Raw genomic sequence first — 22,755 nt, 5'->3', positions numbered from 1 at the left:
GAGAACATGTATGAGTAGTGGGACACTTCTTAGGGTTGGCATTAGTTAGTGAATGTTACTGTTTAACTCTTGAAGTTTGCAAAAAGAAGGGATTTAATCTGCTTTTCCTCTCTTGGGTTCCCATGTAGGTTTTGTGTGAGGCCGTGATCCTCGCACTATTTACCAAACCAGTAGATCCTGATGATGACGATAACTTAGTTGAGGAGCCTTTGGTTAAGAAGACATCAGAACGAATTGGCAAAGTCCGAGCGCCATACGGTTACAGCCTCCTGCAGGCTAAAGAGGAGGCACGGAAAGTGAGAGCACTGCATACATTGATGAAGGTACAACATTTACAGAATATTTACACAGCTACCATTTGGGAACTTTGTACAGAACGTATTTACTAATACAGAATACAATGTGATCTGACTGAGGTGTTTAACTTCAAAAACATGTTAAACACAATTGATACAAAGTGTATATTCAAGTTTGAATCTGATAAGACTTTAGGACATGGAGTCAGGGGATATGGGAAAAGGGTGAAATAATTTTATTGAACAGGCAATCGAGTGTGAAGGCCAAGTTGGGAAACTCCTGCTCCTATACCTTATGATCCTATTCATTGATTGGTAGGTCGTGCCAAGATCAAGGGAATATGTATCTGAAGGTCTTCTTCAAACAAAAGGGAGTGGAAACCTGGAACTGTTGACCCAAAGGCTTTCAGTACTGAGCATCATTGGAATTGTCAAGTTTGCAGGGGTAGATTATTGGTCAGTAAAGGTAGAGAGTAAGAAACCTTTTTTTTCTTTGTTCATCCATGGGATGAGAACTTCGCTGGCTAGGGCAGCATTTACTGCCCATCCCTAATTGCCCAGAGGGCAGTTAAGTGTCAAGCACATTGTTGTGGGTGTGGAGTCACATGTAGGCCAAATCAGGTAAGGATGGCAGATTTCCTTCCCTGAAGTACATTAGTGAACCAGATGGGTTTTCCCAACAATCGACAGTCAGTCGATTCTTAATTCCAGATTTTTTAAAAATTAAATTATAATTCCACAATCTGCCATGGCGGGATTTGAACCCGGGTCCCCAGAAATTTACCTGGTTCCCTGGATTAACAGTCCAGTGGTAATACCACTAAGCCATTGCCAAAACTGTTTAAATGTAGTTGACAGGTAGATTGTTCTTTAAGCAATTGAATGGTGGAACAGGCTGAAGAAGCCGTATACCCATTCCCCATTCCTTGTGCAATGTGGTCAGATGATACAAAGTCACAGAGCTGATACAGAGCAAAGGGAGGCCATTTGACCCATTGTATCTGTACTGACTCTCTGGAGAGCAATTCACCTCATGCCACTCTACTTTCTACTCTCTAGCCTTGCCGATTCTTCCTTTTCAGATAAAACAAAGTCCACTATTGAATAACTCAATTGAAGCTGCCTCTAAAATACATTCAGATCCTAAATCCTTACTGTGTGGAAAAGGTTCATTTCATCTCACCATTGCTTCTTCAGCCCTCTGGGGGTTTCACAATCTTTTCACCAGTGGGAAGAGGTATTTTTTTCAATTTGCATTGTCCTTCAAGGTTTTGAACATCTCTATCAAATATCCTCTCAATCTTCCATTCTTCAATAAGAACAATCCCAACTTCTCCTAATATATCCTTCCAAGTAAAGTTCCTCATCTGTGGAATCATTCCCATGAAACTTTTCTGTAACCTCTTTAGATTAGATTATTTACAGTGTGGAAACAGGCCCTTCGGCCCAACAAGTCCCCACCCACCCTCCGAAGAGCAACCCACCCAGACCCATTCCCCTACATTTACCCCTTCACCTAACACTACTGGCAATTTAGCTTGGCCAATTCACCGAACCCGCACATGTTTGGACTGTGGGAGGAAACCAGAGCACCCAGAGGAAACCCACACAGAGAATGTGCAAACTCCACACAGATAGTTGCCTGAGGCGGGAATTGAACCTGGGTCTCTTGCGCTGTGAGGCAGTAGTGCTAACCATTGTGCCACCGCGTCGCTCACTTTAATGATCTCACATCCTTCAAAAAGGTGTATCCGGAATTGGTCACAAACCTCCACCTGAGACCAAACTACTGTTGGATACAGGTTTAACATAATCTTCTTAGTTTATACTCTGTACCCCTATTCGTCAAACCTGGGGCCTAGTGTGCTTTATTAACCTGCTGTTGCCTCAACTAATATTATTCAAATGAAATTGGAAATTTACCACTTGGGCTGCCTCAGCACCATGCAGGGAGCTCTGCTATTCATTGAGATCACCTGTTAACTACATCAAATAGTTGCCTGAAGGCTGGTCATGAGTCAACATTATTTAGCATCTTCAATACAGCAAAATATCCCATAAAAAACACAAGATCTTGGAGTAGAATTAGGCCATTTGGCCCATTGATCGTGTCTGATATGTTTCTCAACTCTATTTTCCTGCTCTCACCCTGTAACCATTGAGCCCCTTATCAATTAAGAACATATCTATCGCTGTTTTAAATACACTCAATGACTAGGCCTCCACAGCCTTCTGCAGCATTTAGGTCCTCAGATTCACCACCCTCTGCCTGAAGAAATTCCTCCTTACCTCAGTTCTAAAGACTCATCCCTTCATTCAGAGGCTGTGCCTTTGGGTTCTAGTCTGTCCTACAGTGGAAACATCTCCACATCCACTCTATCCAGGCTTCTCAGTATTCTGTAAGTTTCAATGAGATCATCCTTCAACTTCTAAACTCCAAGTGCAGACCTGGAGTCCACAAGCCCTTCACCCCCACAATCATTTGTGTAAACCTCCTCCGGAGCCCTCGAACACCTGCACCTTCTTCCCTAAACATGGGGCACAAACTGCTCACAATATTCCAGATGCAGTCACCAGTCCATCTCTGCTACAGCACACTAGCTCTCTTGATACAAATGCAAACATTGCGTTTGGTTTCTTCATGCCAACTAAAGCTGCATGTTAGCCTTAAGAGAATCCTAAACTAGGACTCCAAAGCCTTTTGTGTTTCAGATTTCTGCAGCTTTTCCTCATTTAGAAAATAATCTATTCATTTATGCTTCATACCAAAGTGCGTAACCTCACATTTGCCCACATTGTATTCCATCTACCACTTCTTTGCCCATTTTGCTTCCAAGGCATTTGAGGTTGGAAAATAAATTTCCTGGGTAATTAAAAACATGGCTTGGCTTTAAACAGAATCTCAAACTGGGGGGAAAGAGAAATACTGGGTTTCAGGTTGTAGGGATAATCTGGATAAGAGGTCCAAAGCATCGAGGAAAACACAGAATTGGAAAAGCAGAAGATGGAAGCAGAAGATGAGATTGGAGAAAGATCTGGAGGCAGGGAGGAGCAAGGCTATGGATGGATTTATTGAGAAGGTTTAGAATGTGTCTCTGTCAAGCTGCTGGAATATTTATTCCTAGTGGAATTCCTTTCTCTTGTAGAATTGTGTTGTGCACACAATCTTCCTCCTGGTGGTGCTTATCGTTAACTACCAAGGCTGTTACCAAAGTGCCAATGGCCACCTTCTGCGAGCCTCCATTCGACAGTCCATTGTTGGAAAGACTCTGCACTCATCCAACTTTAGTACTATCCAGAGGTCAGTGATTTGAAGCACATCATGCTCTTTCTCCACTGATTTCCCTGTCCTATTCTCCTCCTGAAATCTCACTGTCCATGTGAACTCAGCAGACTATAGTTACACCCAGCTCATGGGGCCTTGCTCATTCTGCTGTAATCTTCAGCTTCTTTTCTCTACTGCAAGCCATCTTCTTAAACACAGGTCTCCTGTTTCCTCTCCCTCCACCAAAAACAGATATGTTGTATTTGTAAAGCTATAAGGTCTTAACCAATACCAAAACCAAGCATACGTGAGAAAAAGGATTTAGAGTTCAACTTGCATGAATTGTCAAAAGTCCGATTTTCTTACAAATAAACCTGCATTTTTACTGAAGACTGATTCTCTTCTCAAAATATCTTCTTGCTGATGTTGCATTTCTTTTTGATAAATCTAGTTATCGAGAAGGTACTAGAAATCTTAAAATGCATTAAGGTACATGAGTCCCTAGGACCTGATGAAATGTATCCCAGGATTTTGTGGGAGCCTCGGGAAGAAAATTGCAGAGATGTTTGTATCATCAACAGCCACGGGTGCAGTGTCTGAAGGTTGGAGGGTTGCTAACATTGTGCCATTATTTAAGAAAGGCTGCAGGGAAATGCCTGGGAGTTCCAGACCGGTAAGCCAACTGGCTATGGTGGGTGTCAGAGAGGTTTCTGAGACACAGGATCTACAGGCATTTGGAGAGACAAAGATTCATTAGGGATAGTCAGCATGGTTTTGTGCAAGGGAAATCGTGTCTCACAAAATTGATTTGAGTTCTTTGAAGGATTGACCAAGAAAGTAGATGAAGGCAGTGTGGTAGACAATGCTATGGTGGGTTGTTGAGTAAGGTAAAATCTCATGTGATCTAGAGAAAGCGAGCTAATTGGATATAAAATTGGCTTGAAGGTAGAGGATTGATTTTTAAACTGTCGACTTGTGACCAGCAGCATGCCACAGGGATCAGCACTTCATTTTTTAATAAAGATTTGGATAAGAATTTAAGGGATATGTTTAGTAAGTTTGTGGATGACACCATGATTGGTGGTATAGTGGATAGTGAAGAAGGTTGTCTGAGAATACAGTGAGATCTTGATCAACTGAGCCAGTGAGCTGAGGAATAGTAGATGGACTTTAATTTAGATAAATGCAATATGTTGCATTTTGGTAGACCAAACCAGGCAGGACTTACAGTCAATGGTAGGGCCCTGGGGAGTGTTGTAAAACAAATAGTTCTAGGATACAGGTTCATAGCTCCTAAAAAGTGGAGTTACAGGTAGACTGGGTGGTGAAGAAGGCTTTCAGCATGATAGCTTTGAGTACCGGAGATGTGACATCTTACAAGATGTACAAGTGTGTACTGCGTGCAGTTCTGGTCACCCTACTATAGAAAGGATCTTATTAAATTGGAAAGAGTGTAGAAAAGATTTGCTTAGATAGTACGTGGACTGGAAGGTTTGAGTGATAAAGGACAGGCTGGATAGGCCGGGACATTTTTCTATGGAGTGTTGGAGACTGAGGGGTGGCCTTCTAGAGGTCAATAAAATAATGAGAGGCGTAGATAAGATAGGTAGCCAACAGCCTTTCCCCATGGTAGGTCAGTCTAAGATGAGAGAGCAAAATTTTAAGGTGAGGGAAGAGAAATACCAAAGGGTTGAGAGGGGCAATTTTTAAAATATTGTTCCTGAGTTGTGGGTGGCACTGGCCAGGCCAGCATTTATTGTCCATCCCTAATTGCCCTAGAGCACAGTTAAGAATCAACCACATTGCAGTGGGTCTGGAGTCATATGAGGCCAGACCAGGTAAGGATGGCAGATCTCCTCTGGCTCCTGGTTGTGCCAATTAAATTTTGCCTGATGTATAATAAGTCACATCTTGATTTAACATAGGAGTCAAAGGCCTTCGCGACATCATCATATTTATCAATTTCTGCTTCTACCTCTGATGAGAGTGAGCAGCACTTTTGCCAAACATGCTCAAAAATACACCAGGCTTCTGATCAAGGCCTGAGGCAGTGACAAACCTGCTAAAATGTCAGTGCCAGTTAGTTCAATAAATAGTTAGACAATGCCCTTCACAAAGTCTGGGGGCTCCAGTAAACGCTGTTTCCATCATTGGGTCTATTTGCACAATGAGTTTGGAGGAAGAATTTTTATGGACCTGATGGGGAGAAGTCAGTTATCCAGAGGGTGACTCACCCACAGTGGTCAAACTTAGAAAGTCACGCCCACACAAACCTTGAGTATTGACACATTTATTTGTGATATCGCAGGGAAGAACAAGGAGACCAGCTCGACCTGATGGTCCTAAGTCACTCCGACGAAATGCAGAGAGTTGTGAGATTTTATAGGTTACAATTAGCTAACAATGAGCAGACTGTTAATTTCAGAATAATGGGCAGGTGCTCAGCATTAGCTCCAGTCACGTAGGTGTTGCAGAGAGAAGACTGGCTTCATACAAAGAGAAGAATTTGTTTATCAGGTATCTGCACAGATGCAAGGCCAACCATCTCGGGCAGACATGGAAAACAAGCTTTCGACAAGGCAGGCACTAAATATGAGGCAAAATGGTTTCCACACATTAGTATGGGACAAAATGGCTCCCACAATTCTTCCACAGTTCCCGTCCTTTTGTCCACATTGTGCAGGGTTTCCTCTCCTCTGTGATTTTTCTTCCATTGCTCTAGTGTCTTGGAAATTCTTCAGCTATTGCATTTGACATACACCAGGTTACTCTACAGGGCCTTCCTTGCTGCTTGGTTCAATGGGCCTGATGACCATGTGACATCATGTTGTGTGATCAGCCCAGTCACCCAGACCCTTGAAAGTGAACATCAAAAACCTCATTAAAAACAAGTAGCCCAGTAGCTATTATTGGGATAGAGCTAAAGTTAACCTGTACTACAAACACGGTGGAAGGACGAGAAGAGAACACAATTGACAGTATAAGATTAAAATGAGTGAATGCAGCTTAGTCTGGACATGTTCAATATGTTCAATACCCATGCCCATCTCCCTTTGACTAATGCACCCAGAGGAAACCCACGCAGACGTGGGGAGAATGTGCAAACTCTACATAGACAGATGTTGAAGAAGCATTTGTTTTGTTGGATGGGATAGGGTTCAAATGTTTAATGAGTTGTCTCTCTCTCTCTCCAGTTTACTCCAGTGTCTTTCAGTACTGTCAATGACTCTAACCCATTAAACATTTGAACCTTATCCCCACTCACTGTTTAATGACCATTAGCCAATGGTCTATCCATTCCAATATATTACCTCGGACACACTGGACTCTTATTCATGATTTAACCTTTTGTGACATACCTTGTCAATTATCTTTTATTTTAGATTAGATTACACTGTAGATTCTCTACAGTGTGGAAACAGGTCCTTTAGCCCAACAAGTCCATACTGACCCTCCGAAGAACAACCCACCCAGACCCATCTCCCTTTGACTAATGCACCTAACGCTATGGGCAATTTAGCATGGCCAATCCACTTGACCTGCTCATCTTTTGGATTGTGGGAAGAAACTGGAGCACCCAGAGGAAACCCACACAGACGTGGGGAATGTGCGAACTCTACATATACAGTCACCCGAGGCTGGAATTGAACCCAGTTCCCTGGCTATGTGAGGCAGCAGTACTAACCACTGAGCCACCATGCTGCCCTTGAGCCACTGTGCTGCCTTAATTCTGCAGGGTTTCCCTCTATCCACTCTGGTTGAGATTTCATTGAAAAACTAATGTACTAGACAAACACGATGTCCCCTTCATGAAGTCATGCTGACTCATTACAATTTTTCAAATGTGCTGTTATTACTTCCTTAATGATTGATTCCAACATTTTTCAAGCAATAGCTGTTGGGCTAATCGACCTATAGTTACCCATTTATTGGCCTCTTTCTCTCTTTCTGAATAAGAGTGTCGGCAGCTTCCAATCCTCTAACTACTTCTCCAGAATCCAAGACTTTTGGAAAATTGCATCCAATGCATCCAATATCTCTGTAGCACCTTCTTTTAGGATCTGAGGATCCAAGCCTTCAGTGTCAGGAACCTTTCAGCATTTAGCCCAATAAGTTTGCCTATTACTATTTCTCCAGTGATGGTGACAGTACTTTGTTTCTTTGTGGTATTCTTTAGTATTAATGGGGTGTTTGTAGCATCTTCCACTGTAAAGATTGAGGCAAAATATCTGTTTAACTCCTCTGTCATTTCCTTATTCCCCATAACTGTATCCCCAGATTCATTCTCTAAGGGCTGATGTTCACTTTGACTTCTTTCTTCTTTTCTATATTTAAAGAAGTTCTTATTGTCAGTTCTTATAATCCTCACTAGTTTCCTCTCATAGTTTATTTCCTCTCTCTTTATTGTGTTTTTTAGTCCTCCTTTGCTGGATTCTGAATTTATCCCAATCTTCAAGTCTATCACTGACTTTTGCCTCACTATATACTTCTTTTCACCTTAATATTAGCCATAGTTGATTTATACCTCTCTTAGAATTTTCCTCTTTACTTGAATGTATTTTTGCTGAGTCATGGCAGATGAATATGTGGCTGGAAAGATAGTACAGGAGAGTGGGTTGGGACGGGTGGGTTGGCACTGGCTCTGGGGACGATGCCACCTTGTCAAGTGAACTGGTTGCATCTGGACAGAACCGGGAATGATTTCTTGTGGGACATTTTGCTTATGCTGTTGTGAGTGCTTTAAACTAACTTGGGAGGGGTGTGGGAACCAAGAAAGGATATTAGAGAAGAAATACCAATGTGTATGAAATATTTGGATAGACAGAATAGTACTTTAGTAGATGAAGTCAGAGTGTAGGAGGAAAAAAGTGTAAATCAGGGTGACTGTGCTTGTTTGTGAATGTACAGAGTATAGGAAATAAGGTTGGGAAATTTACAGATCTATATGGCCATGTGAAAATAGGATGGAGTGATAACGGTAATCTGGTCCAAGGAAGGGCAAGACTGGGTGTTAAATATTCCTGGGTACATGTGTTTAGATAAGATAGTGAGGGAAAGGAGGAGAGGTAGTGGTCATGGTTAAGCAGTGTGGACAAAGAGGATGTTCCAGAGGGTTCTGGAGCTACAGAACAAAAAAGGTGCAATTACATTGATGGGTGTAGTCTATAAACTGCCAACCAGTTGGAAGGATGCAGAGGAATAAATCTGCAGATTGGGGACTTTAAGTAGCTGAATGCAGACTGGGACGGTGGAGGCAATAAGAGTGGAGAGGGTCAAGTCTCCAGTCTCCCTTGATTTTGTTCAGGGACATTTCCTACAGCAGTATATGTCCAGTCCAATTAAAAAAGGATGGATTGTTGGAAATGAGGTGGGCCAAATAGATCGAGTGATCATTGATGACATTGTGCGAGCAGGATGTCTAGCTCTTCCTTCACCCACCTCAGGGACATGATATAAAAGGGTGGGATAAAAATGGAGGAAGCACTGTCTGTTCAGAGACTGTTGCCAAGAATTTGATTGTGAATTGGGATCCTGGACAATACCAGATGATTTGCCAAACAATGCAGACTGCCAGATTGGAATTGTTCAGCTTCTCGAACCTGCTCAGAGCACTGCATTCATTAATCTATTCTTCTCACCCTCAATAGATGTACTCTCTGCAGCCTTGATACACACCCTGCGATTATTTCCTTTTTTCTTTGAAATTGCTGTGATCTAGATGGAGAATAATACTGGGGAATATAGTAATTTATATTTCAAACATCAGTATTAACGTCAAAACCCTACCAATCAGATGTAATATGGGTTAAATACGAAATGAACTTTATCTACATTTATCACATCAAACACTCCCAGGTACAGCATGGAGTTAGATACAAACTAAAGCTACCTCTACACATTTAAACTGAAAGTAATGTTATCTCTTCACTGTCACCATCAAACACTACCAGGACAGGTACAATATGGGGCTCGATACAAACTAAAGCTACCTCTACTCTTTTAAACTAAAGGTAAACAGAGTGGAAAGCTCCTTTGATTATTTTAAACTAAAAGTATAGTTCCTGCAACACTGTCCTCATCAAACACTCCCAGGACAGGGACTGCACATGGTTAGCTACCGAGGAAAGCTCCCTTTACACAGTCCCCCGACCAAAACCTCCCAGGGCTGGGATGGCACTGAGTTACATATAGAGTAAAAATTGTTCTACACTGTTCCCAACAAATGCTGCCAGGGCTTGGGCAGCATGGGCTTAGATACAGAGTAAAGCTCCCTTAACTTTTGTAAGCTAAAAAATTAACGCTCGATCTACTCTTTTAAACTGAAAGTAAAGCTACTTCTACATTGTCCCCACCCCCACCAAATATGTCCAGGACAGGTGCAAAACAGGGCTAGATACAATGTGAAACCCCCTATTTTCTTTTAAATGGAAGTTATCTCTACACTGCCCATCAAACACTCCCAGGACATGTACAGCACAAGGTTAGTGGGCGGCATCGTGGCACAATGGTTAGCATTGCTGCCTCACACCACCAGAGACCCGGGTACAATTCCCGCCTCAAGTGACTCCTTGTGTGGAGTTTGCACATTCTCCCCGTGTCTGCGTGGGTTTCCTCTGGGTGCTCCAGTTTCCTCCCACAATCCAAAAATGTGCAGGTTAGGTGAATTGGCAAGGCTAAATTGTCCATAGTATTAGGTGAAAGGGTAAATGTCGAAGAATGGGTCTGGGTGGGTTGCACCTTGGCGAGTCGCTGTGAACTTGTTAGGCTGAAGGGCCTGTTTCCACACTGTAAGTAATCTGAAAAAAACAGAGTAAAGCTCCCACTCCAGTGCACCTACACTGTGTCTCACCACTAATCTGGTACTGGCCAAAATCCCACTCTAATGGCTTTTCTGAGTGTGTTCATGCCTAGTAAGTCAGGGTTTGAAACTGTCCCAACGTATTGTCTTCTATTCCATCAGAATCTGGAAGCTTACACAGAGATGGGTTTATGCTGATTGAGGATTGTGTTTGTTTGACAGGCCAGCTGATTTCTGGCGATGGCTGAGTACTGTGTTGCTGCCTCTGCTATACAATAACCCCCAGCTGACATTGCTCGGAGTACTGCAGCTTCAACATGTCCGGTCCCAGGAAGGTATGAATGCAGATAGCTGTGTTAACTTTCCAGTGTTCCAGTTAAGACTAACTGAGCTGGAGGTTAGGCTGGGAGAGCCCTGCAGAGGGAATATCCTTCCTTCTTTGTGAACTAAATTATACAGTGACAAATTCAGTGTTGGTAGCTTGTCAAAATTTAATAATTATGTTTTAGCAAATTAAACCTTCTTTACAAAATCCATGCTCTTATATTTTGACTCAATGTCATTTCTGTCGATCTTCATGGAAGGTTTCTTTCTGAGACTTGATGCGTTTTCTCACACTATTTGTCCAAACTCAGTTCGTTATCTACCTACCTACTGCTGTGGCACTTCCTTCTCCTATATTAGCCCCATTCTCATACTTTCCCAGTTGCTTCTGTTGGAATGTCCTGGGATATAGCGGCATCTCTGGCAATGGTAATTTATTTAAAAGGCTGTTGTACACCCAGACCTGGACAGGAACCCGGAGGTCCTGGTGGGCCCGCCCACTTCCCACACGACCAGCAGTGGAAGCCACTCCACCAGAGCCTGCCAGACCTGGCCAGCCTGCTCTGAAGTTACCACATGAGACAATGTAGTATCCACATTCTGGAGAAACACCCAACAATGCAGGAAGAATGCCAATGACCTTCACCTCTCTGCCAGGTATGTGACACCATCTGCTTTCTGATACCTCAGACTCATTCTATTCCTCCACCAACACTCCTCCTGTGCCACTGTCACTACTGCAGCAGCATTTCACAACTTGGTAGAAAATGGCCCATAACAGGAACATAGAAACAGGAGTACGTCATGTAGCACCGTGAGCCTGTTCTACCACCCAATTAGATCAAGGCTGATCTGTGGCCGAACATCATATCCCTGAAATGGAAAGGGTGAGGACAGGTTCTGGGGACTGAATAGTCATCTCATTCCATGATTCATCAACTCACTGTACAAGGAGCGGATCTTGGTCCTTACAGGTGAAGACTGTTCCTGGACCGATGCCAAAATCTCCATGTCCTGGCAACCAAGGAAGACACCTTGTCCATTGTTGTGCTGCTGTTCCATTACCCCTACTGTGCATTTATTGCTGATATACCACCCCTTCCAGCCCGGTTGCAATGCCTTCTCTCTCTCTGTCCTGCAGGTACCAGTGGGATTGCCACAGTAATCGCCATCATGAGGCTGGCATTGTGAGCTCTCCCACACCTGAAAAAGGGAGGAAGAGACCTCAGAGGAAGCAATGGCAAGGCTGCCTCCTGAACGTCCCCCCAGTTCAGATATTGGCACCTTGGACAGGACAGGGAGGGAAGTAAAAGTGGGGGTGAAGTTGCATTACTGGTCAGGGATGATATCATGGCTGTACTAAAGGAGGACACTATGGAGGCTTGAGTAGTGAGGCATTATGGGTGGAGCTGAGAAATAAGAAGGGTGCAGTTACATTGTTGGGGCTGTGAGTGTGAGATAGAAGAACAAATAGATAAACAGGTTATGGAAAGATGTAGAAGCAACAGGTTAGTGGTGATGGGAGATTTTAATTTTCCCAACATTGACTGGGATACACTCAGTGTCAGAGGTCTGAATGGGGCAGAATTTATAGAAAGCGCTCAGGAGAGTTTTCCAGAGCAGTATGTCAATAGTCCGATGAGGGAAGGGGCCATACTGGACCTGGTGTTGGGGAATGAGCCAGGCCAGGTGGTAGACGTTGCGGTGGGAGATTTCTTTGGGAACAGTGACCACAATTCTGTCAGTTTTAGAATACTGACAAAGATGAGAGTGGTCCTAAGGGAACAGTGCTAAACTGGGCCAAGGTCAATTATATCAAAATTAGACAGGAGCTGGGAAATGTGGATTGGACACAGCTATTTGAAGGGAAGTCTACATTTGAGATGTGGGAAGCTTTCAAAGATAGTGCAGGATAGGCATGTCCTATTGAAAGCAAAGGAAAGGAAAGGCAAGATTCATGAACAGTGGATGACAAGAGACATTGTACGACTAGTCAAGAGGAAAAGGGAAGCATACATAAGGCCCAGGCAGCCAAGAACAGAATGGACCCTGGAGGAATATTGGGAGGGTAAGACCAGTCTTAAATGAGGAATCAAACAGGCTAAAAGGGGTCATGAATATAGCTTTAGCGAGCAGAATTAGAGAGAATCCCAAGGCCTTTTATTCTTATATAAGAAGCAAGCGGGTAACTAGAGAAAGGATTGGTCCACTAAAGGATAATGAAGGAAGGCTGTGTGTCGAACCTGAGAGAATGGGCGAGATTCTGAATGATTACTTTGCATCAGTGTTCACTGAGGAGAGGGATATGATGAATGTTGAGATGAAAGATATAAGTTTGATTAGTCTGGATCACATTGACATAAGTAGGTTAGGCTAGAGGTTATTGAGGTGGACAAATCTCCAGGACCGGATGGGATCTATCCCAGGTTGCTGAGGGAGGCGAGAGAGGAAATAGCTGGGCCCTGACAGATACCTTTGTGGCATCTTTAAACAAAGGTGAGGTGCCAGAGGACTGGAAGGTTGCTCATGTTGTCCCCCTGTACAAGAAGGATAGTAGGGATATTCCGGGTAACTACAGACCAGTTAGCCTGACGTCAGTGATGGGAAAGTTGCTGGAGAAGGTACTGAGGGATAAGATCTGTTTATATTTGGAAAAGAATGGGCTTATCAGTGATAGGCAACATGGTTTTGTGCAGGGAAGATCGTGCTCTACCAACTTAATAGAGTTCTTTGAGGAAGTGACCAAGTTGATAGATGAAGGAAGGGCTGTTGATGTCATATACATTGACTTTAGTAAGGCATTTGAAATGGGTCCCCATGGTAGACTAATGGAGAAAGTGAAGTCACATGGTGTGCAGGATGTTCTAGCTAGGTGGATAAAGAACTGGTTGAGCAACAGGAGACAGAGAGTAGTAGTTGAAGGGATTTCTTGAAATGGAGAAATGTGACCAGTGGTGTTCCACAGGGATCAGTGCTGGGGCTACAGTTGTTTGTGATATACATAAATGATCTGGAAGAGGGCACTGTTGGTATGATCAGCAAGTTTGCAGATGACACCAAGATGGGGACTGAACATCACTTGCTGCAGATGTGGTCACTGCCATTCACAATGGGATCAGCCAGCTCCCACATCATAAAGCTACAGCACATCACCTGCCCAGCCATCTCTGCTTAGTTAATTAATTACTTAGTTACTTTATACAAGTTTGAATTAGAATACTTTCTGATACCTCTCTGCTATAGTCTTTCCCTAAAAAAGAATTAATATATATATATACACACACACACAAAAACAAAGTAAATTTTTAACCAGTTACCGGTACCTTACCTTAAAAAAAACCAGTGTAGAATCTCGGGTTTAGTCACCTTCCTGATTTATATACTCACTGCTGCTCCCACTCAAAATCAACATCCCACCAAAAGTCAATAATGAGTTCCTTGGTTTTGGTGGCATTGAGAGCTAGATTGTTCTAGTGGAGTTCCTGTTGGGACTGGACAGGCTGGATATGGGAAGAAAGCTCCCAATGTTGCAGAAGAACTAGGGGTCACAGTCTAAGAATATGGAATAAGCCATTCAGGACTGAGATGCGAAAGAATTTCTTCATTCAGAGGGCGCCCAAGGTGGCATGGTGGAAGGTGGCGCAGTGGCACAGTGGTTAGCACTGCTACCTCACAGCACCATGGACCTGAGTTCAATTCCAACCTCAGGCAACTGTCTGTGTGAAGTTTGCACATTCTCCCCATGACTGTGTGGGTTTCTTCCAGATGCTCTGGTTTCCTCCCACAGTCTAAAGATGTGCAGGTCAGGTGAATTGGTCATTCTAAATTGCCCATAGTGTTAGGTGTAGGGGAGTGGGTCTGGGTGGGTTGCTCTTCGGATGGTTGGTGTGGACTTGTTGGGCCGAAAGACCTGTTTCCACACCGTAGGGAATCTAATCAAAAAAAAAGTTGTGAACCTGTGGAATTCTCTCCCACAGAAAGCTGCAGGGGCTGGTTCTTTACATATCTTCAAGAGGGAACTTTTATATTTCTTATGGGATGAGGGCATCACTCGGTAAGGCAGTGTAGGAGCATAACCCCCCCACCCCCGAGTAGGGACAAAGACTCAGGAGGCAGGCAGGATTCAGGCAAGTGGCAGATTTTTATTCAAGCAACAACTGGTTAATGCAGGGAGTGGGCCAAAGACCTTCCCAGTATCTAACCTTGATGTGAGAACCCTGTCATTCTCTTAATCTACGGCTCCAATCGAAAGAAAGATGAATGACATACTCTAATTTTTACATTGAAATATAGCATTTTTATACATGTTGTGTTACAATAATTACATATGGTGAGGTCACTTTGTCCTTCCCCCCTTATTCAATGTACCCAATCCTGTGAAACACCTAATCAATGATGGACATTTCCATGGATAGCCCCACATTCCCCTGATTTCATGGTGTTTAACAGACATTGTAATCTCTAGGACTTATGATCTTTCTATGCATCCTATTAATTTGCATTCCAAAGTTACTGGTTATACTCCTTTTGGTCTGTCCCAGACTTGCTTATCTCTCAGGACTGCTTGAATTCTGTAATTCATTGTGTTCCATGTGCTGTCTCTATCAAATTCTGTTAGTCGTCTTATATTTTCCACTGCCCTATATAACTAACTGCGATAAGATTCATAATATCAACTTCTGTTATAAAGTTAGTTATAAAGTATAAATTTATACGGCTACCTCTACTGTTAGCACTTTGTAACTAATGAGTTGTGAACAAATTATTTTGGTCAGGACATGCCAGCCATCTTTTTAGAGGTAAGGAAAGCATTTCCTGAGACTAATTAACTTTCATATCTAGGTTTAATCATTTTTACCCCTAATGCTTCTATTATACTTTGTTTATACATGTTACTATACTTATGTCGAAATCTATCTCTATGATTTTCTGAAGAATCTTTAATTGGATCTATTTCTTAATATTGTGAATAACTTCAAAGAAACAACTGATTACTGTAAAATAACTTTAGCTGTTGTTCTCATAGCTGACTAATAAGTTAGGCTGACTGGTTCATGGATTGAGAATTACATCCCTTGTTCTAACTGGTGCTGTTCACCTAATGGGACAAGATCCTTTCATTAATAAGGCTGGAATCAATGCACCCAATCACTTGTCTATCCTTAAACATCTTATCAAACTGTTTCAGGTGGTTGCTTGTAAGGCCTCCTTGGATTTACCTTGTTCAAGGTAACATAATGTTTTACTTAAATACTGGAGCAGGCTATTTAATTCTACTTATCCCTTGTCAGCCATTTTGTGCCTTAATGCTGTAATAGACTGTTTAATTCTGTGTTTTTCTGTAAGTGCCACCCTTACAGATCCCCTCTTTGGCCCTAGGCCAGATTATGGCCATAGGGACATTATTAACCAACAGTCCAAATCAGAGTCCATGAGTAGTCTTCTTTCAGTGATGTCAATGCACGATTCTCTTCCTGTCATTCAATGAGCTGGTCATTTTCTTTCATCATTTCCCTGCTAGTCTATCGCTTGATAGAATGCAGCAGTGCCACCTTCTTGGTCCAAGGGGCCTTCTGCAATCATCTTCTTCGTTGTTGTGGCAGTGGTACACTTGATGAAGCCATTAACAAAATAACACAGACATACTTTGATAATAAAAATTACTATTCCCTAGGCAATGGATGTCCCCAGGGATCCCAGACACCTCATTGCCCAACTCCATCAGGTCGAAGATGGTAGTTGTGTGAGATTGTTCATTTGTTTTGTATATGGTTTGCCAAATAGGTAATTATCTCCAAGTTATTGGGGATGTACGTACAGCACTCCTTTCCAATGCGCATGCACTCTCTTTCTCAGTTGATATCAAGTCTACGGCAATTTGACTCTGTAGTGCCATGGCTTGCATGACAACCATTTCTGCATTTATCTTGCCCAGAGCCTGTGAGGTGTCATTGGCCACCTGTTCTAAGATTGTGGCCATTTTGAGAAATTCTCTGGCTAGCTTGGCTGTACCATACCCAGACATCAATATGGTGAAGAATCTTTCTGTTTCTGAGATTATATGTTTGTGCTCCCTTGGCACCTGCTTCAGGAGGAACAACGTAGCCAGGCATAGGCTCTGTGTCCACATACGAAGTAGGTACTGTTTTATGAGGTGAGCCAGGTGATAAATTCAGGGTGCCAGTTTTTCTGGAGTGCTCACTCACTCATGATTCCTGAAGGTAAGGTGGACGCCATCACCAAAGTGACAACATTGAAGGGGAGGGTGACATTGGATTCTGGATTAGTGGTGCTGAAAAAGCACAGCAGTTCAGGCAGCATCCAAGAAGCAGCCTGAAGGGCTTTTGCCTGAAACGTTGATTTCGCTGCTCCTTGGATGCTGCCTGAACTGCTATGCTCTTCCAGCACCACTAATTCAGAATCTGGTTTCCAGTATCTGCAGTCATTGTTTTCACATTGTTGATTTTAACCCTACTGCGAATCCTCTTGCAAGGATGCCTGCCTTGAAGAAGTTTTCCTCCTCTCTCTACAAGAGATTCCTGATGAAGGGCTTTTGCCCGAAACATCGATTTCGCTGCTCCTTGATGCTGCCTGAACTGCTGTGCTCTTCCAGCACCACAAATCCAGAATCTGGTTTCCAGCATCTGCAGTCATTGTTTTTACCAGGGTGACATTGTATGTCTGAGTACAGTTACTAATTCCAACTTTCAACCCTCTAGAAACCATTCTTTCTCAGCAAATAACACTAATGTGCTTCCCTACTCTTGAAGTGTTAAACAGTGTGACAAAGGGAGGCTGTTGTGAGGTCTTATAGTCATAGAGTCATAGAGTCATAGAGTCCTATATCATGGAGACAGGCGCTTTGGCCCAAACTGGACCATGCTGACCAAAATGTCCATCCATGTGAACCCCATTTCCCTGCACTTGGCCCATATCCTTCAAAACCTTTCCTTTCCATGTATTTGTCCAAATGCCTTTTAAATGTTGTTCATGTACCCGCCTCAACCACTTCCATTGGCAACTCATTCCACATGCATACTACCATCTGTGAAAAAAAGTTGCCCCTCAGGTTTGCTTTTATTCTTTCCCCCTAACCTTAAACTAATGTCCTTGGTTCCTCAACCCTGGGAAAAAGACTGAGTGCATTCATCCTTTACATGCCTCCTATGATTTTATACACTTCTATAAGATCTCCCCTCAGTCCCCTATGCTCTAAAGAAAGAAGTCCGAGCTTGTACAACTTCTCCCTATAACTCAGACACTTGGCTCCTGGCAATATCCTTGTAAATTACTTCTGCACTCTGAATATAATACTCCAAGTGCAGCCTCACCAACTTCCTGTACAACTGCAACATAACTTCCCAACTTCTATACTCAATGCCCTGACTCAAGGCGAGTGTGCCAAAAGTTGCCTTCACTGCCATGTCTACCTGCGACTCCACTTTCAGAGAACTGTGCACCTGAACTCCAAGGTCCCTCTGTTCTGCTACACTCCTTGTGGCCCTAACATTCATCATGATTTGACTTTCCACAATACAAGACTTCACACTTACCCATATTAAACTCCATTTGCCATTTCTTGGCCCACTTCCCCAGCTGATCAAAGTCCTGCTGCAATTTCCAATAACCTTCCTCAGTGTCTATGATTCTGCCTATTTTGGTGTCATCTGCAAGGTTGGGCTGGTCCCAGCCTACAAAGGCAGTCAGGTCATACCCTGCTGACTTCCACTGAACCCAGTGATATTGATAATGTATCTTCCTGCCCCATTTGGGCATTTGTATCCCTACCCGAAACTATGCCCCATGATACTATTCTGTCTCACTACCCATTTGGGTAGTTCCGAAGCGTTACAGGGGATGGGTCGCAGTGTATACCTCCCTTCGAGTGTATCAGAATGAATGTGCAGACCCAGCAACTGGAGATATTATTACGTATAGCATAGACATGTGACATGTATAAATATGTATTGACCTGAAGGTCCATTCTGTCCACTTGCCTGTCAGCCCCCGATTGGATCAAAATTAAGAGGGGCCCACAGATAATTAGCATTTTTATACTTATGCTAATTTCAGCAATATTCTTAATTACAGTCACTGCAACCACATAACATAAATACACGCAACTTAATCTATTCCTGCTGCCATTGTGGCGTCGAGGAATCTCTTCATGCTGCTTGTTGGTGATCATATGGTGAGGGCCCTTTAAAACCTGCAAGAGGGAGAGAGAGCAAACCAGACAAGCATGCTAGACTAATTCCTGATGAAGGGCTTTGGTCTGAAATGTTGATTCTCCTGCTCCTCGGATGCTGCCTGACCTGCTATGCTTTTCCAGCAAAACACTCTCAACTCTGATCTCCAGCATTCACAGACCTCACTGTCTCCTAATATACTATTAACCCCTATATACCCTTAGCTGGGTGGGATGTCTCCATTTACCAATTCCATTTTCCTTAATAAATGCACTTCTCTTACCTGTTACATTACCTCATGAGGTCCGTCCCATCGGGCAGACAAGGCTCCCTTAATTGGGGTTATTTGCACCAGGACCTTTGATCCTCAGGCTGGTATTTCTGTTTGTTCTGGACTTCCTCATACTCCCAGTTCTTAACAAGCTGCTGGTTGCATGTCTGTCTGTAAAGGACGTGTAAATGCTTACAGAGAGATTTCATGTAATGCCAGACTTGTCCCTTGCTGTTAGTCAGTTCTGCTACCCCCATAATCAGTGTCATTGCTGGTCATGTCATAAGAACAAGAGAGTGTTAGTGCAGTGCCCCTTGAGGGTGGTGCTGTCGAGGCCATCAGAATGGCTGGGAGGGAAAGGGTCCATTTAACCCCTTCTCATTTTAGCCCTTCCTAGGTGTGCTCGTCCATGGTAAACATTGCATTGGGTCTGTTGGCAGAATGTGGGAACTACCATCTTACCTTCCTTTCTCCAAATATTAACTGCTCCTAATGCTGACCCGACTTTAATTCATCCTGCTTTTTCCTCTGAGCTAGCTGTTTGTTGATTTAAAATGCTCCATTCATCTTGCTCTTTCACAGCTTCTATTGTTATTACTTCCTGTTCTATCATTGCTTTTGCTGCACTGTCTGCATAGTCAGCCCCTCTCTGCTCTGGTGTCTGAATCTTACTTTAATCATTGCTGCCTCCTTCAGTTCAATAGCTGTGGCCACTAGTTCCTTGACTAGGATCTCATACTAAATTACACTGCTACTCAAGGTAACATAACCTTGTCTTGCCCATGCCATCATGTAGTCATGGACTACAGCGAAAGCACATCTGCTGTCTGTATAGGTATTAACCTTTGTCCATTCCCTAACTACAGGACAGCAGTAAGTGCCTTTAGTTTGGCTACCTGGGCGGAGTGACATCCTTCTACCCTTGCTCCTGCTAAAAGCTCGCCTTTCAAATTAACCACAGCCTACCCTGTCTGGGCCTCACCATTATAACACTTCCATGCATGCACTTCACATCCAGCCCCACTAATGGGTCTTCTTTAACTTGACCCTATCACTCTTATTCCTGCTCCATGAGGGCGATACAATCATGTGTCTCTCTTTCCTGATTCACATAGCTTGTTGGGTTCTCTCTGTCATCTTTAATACTTTTCTCCAGGCAGCAGTGCAGCTTTCTGTTTGACTCGCTGACTGTAACAGCTGTCAGTTTGCCAGTTTCCAATATCTGGACAATTCTACGTGGGGAATGTAATATCACTTTCCCCAGTTGTGTCAAGGGCGAGGGTGTTGTTTGTGTCCAGGTAGAACATTGGATGGCTAAAACAGGAGTGTTATCCCATCATGACGGATCCATTTTACCTGAGTAATATCCCACAGGTCAGAACTTGTGTCCACGTCTCTTTAACACTACTGCAGATTGATTGCCATCGATTGGACACTACTGCAAAAGAGGTCAAGGAGACCTAGTGCTAGCATGGAGGCCAGTGTCTGTTTGATCTTGACAAAGGCCATCTTCTGCTCAGGTCCCAATCCAATCTTCTCTGAGCCAGCCTGCCCCCTTTGCAGGGGTCTGGCTAGTTCGCTTTAATTTTCTTTAAAGCTCCTGCAGTAATTAAATAGTCCCAAGACTTGTCCTTTCAGTAACCTTTAACAGTTTTTTTCATTTTCAATATTGCAGTTTTTCTTTCCAATGGAATGTTGCAGCTGCCTTGCATTTCTATCTGTTGCCACTGGCAACTGGCTGGGGATTTCCCCGATTCTGGTTTGGTCCTTGTCCGTGCCTGCCTCCCTTCGGGGACCAGCAGGCCTCTTCTCTGTGTCCTGCTTTTCTACAGTCCCCAAATTTCATGGTCTTACTGGGACAAGTTTTGGTGAAATGCCTGTCCTTATTGCATACGAAGCACACTCCTTTCTTTAGTTGTTTCGTTCAGGCTCCCTGTCTGTGTGTGTGTTCCCTGCTGCTCATTGTTTTTAATATTCCCTTGGTTACCTTCTGTCTTCATAACCTAACCGAGTAATTACTTAAACTGTGTTTTCTTTTTATCCTCCAGTTCTCCATGCACAGATTACTTCATCCAGTAGCAGTAAAATAACATCGCACATGGACTCAAAATTTCTAAAGGAAGTATCCATCCATTCCAAGTCAAGCAGAATGGTTTAATTGATCTACGACAGATTCAAAAAGGGAGTGGGGCATAAAAACAGGCACATAAAATTACATCATCTGTCTCTCTTTCTCCTGCAAGGAAATAAATGTTATACTTTAAGAAAAAGCCCACCTCTTTTGTTAAGTTTGCCTTTCTTTATTCCTCCATCAGCTTTCTCAGATTTTAGAGCATACCATCAGAATTTTGTTCAGAGTTGCATTTCCAGGGTTCCAAATTTCCTATTATTTGTATTCTTTCACATCAAAGTACATTGATAATGAGAAATCTTTTCATCCGGAGATAAAGATTCACTTATGTTAAAACAATATTTGGAAGTTCACTCTGGCTGGAAGGTGGAATTCCAAATATTAAAATTAAAATCTATCCAAGTCCAAATGCAACAGAAAGCTAATTCTAAAAGGTAAATTTTTAGCAAGCCTTATGAACCAGCCCTTTAAATCAACATTTCATCACAGTCATCTGCTTTGGACAGCCACTGATAGTTTCTTAAAAGGACATTACATTAATGATACATGCCACACACCTATATAGGCACATGACACTTTCCATAGATTCCCAAAATGCAAACTAACTTCAAAGCATAGAGTCCAGGAAACAAAAACTCACAAATTGCACAAGACAACATTTAGCAACCAACCAACAAGATACATTCAAACCAGACCACAAAGAGTTTACACCTCTATAAGGTTTAGTGAATTAGCACAGAGGCATTGCCCCCTCTGTCCCTTTCATATTTATGAACACTGCAGCTATGCTAGCTTGTTTGTGTGCCTTTTATTTTAAATACTATCTACAGAATGGACCAGCCTGAACCCCAGTGGGTTTCTTTCCAGTTCTTTTCTGCTATTCTCCCGTTACTTTATTTTTTTTTGATAAAGGATTTTCAACCTCTTTTTAATCTTTTAGGAGCTATCCCCTTTTAACTCTCCAGGATTTCCAACCTCGTATCTACTTTTTGATAACTATCAGCACCCGTGGCCCTACTACCCATCTGTAAGTCTGTCTCCTCCTGCTCACTCCAATTACATTTTTTTTTGCCCTGACTGACAGAAGCTCTCCCAAGTGCCACGCTATGTAAAAGGGTGGTAAATAAACATATTCAACCAAATTGTGGCCCACAGTATGCCAGTTTCAAGCAGAGGCTGCTGGCTGACTTGCCAATCTGTAGGAACAAAACCTCCATGTTCCCCCTCCCCCCCACCCCAATCCCACCCCCAAGGAGGGATAAAGACTCAGGAGGCAGGCAGGATTCACGCAAGTGGCAACTTTTTATTCAAGCAACAACTGGTTAATGCGAGGAAAGGGCCAAAGACCTTCCCTGAATCTAACCTTGACGTGAGAACCCAGTAGTCGATCTATAGCTCAGGTCAGAAGAGAGATCAGTGACATGCTCTGATTTTTACAATGAAATACAATGAAATTTTGTGTTACAATAATCAAATTCTG

General features: G+C 42.9%; 1 protein-coding gene across 4 annotated transcripts in view; it reads left to right on the top strand.

The window, feature by feature from the left end:
* Positions 1-22,755, top strand: part of pkd1b (polycystic kidney disease 1b) — a 243,206-nt gene that overhangs the window by 185,241 nt on the left and 35,210 nt on the right. For 3 of the 4 annotated variants that reach the window (XM_072558141.1, XM_072558142.1, XM_072558140.1), the window contains exons 33-35: positions 129-323; positions 3,443-3,597; positions 10,583-10,695. In XM_072558141.1, the coding sequence (XP_072414242.1) occupies positions 129-323; positions 3,443-3,597; positions 10,583-10,695 (463 nt within the window). The remainder of the gene's footprint in view (positions 1-128; positions 324-3,442; positions 3,598-10,582; positions 10,696-22,755) is intronic. The other variant, XM_072558143.1, reaches the window with a different exon arrangement.

The sequence above is a fragment of the Chiloscyllium punctatum genome, chromosome 39 (assembly GCF_047496795.1).
Source record: "Chiloscyllium punctatum isolate Juve2018m chromosome 39, sChiPun1.3, whole genome shotgun sequence".
NCBI lineage: Eukaryota > Metazoa > Chordata > Chondrichthyes > Orectolobiformes > Hemiscylliidae > Chiloscyllium > Chiloscyllium punctatum.
Note: the sequence above shows the minus strand (reverse complement) of the source record. Positions and strands in the feature narration are given on the sequence as shown.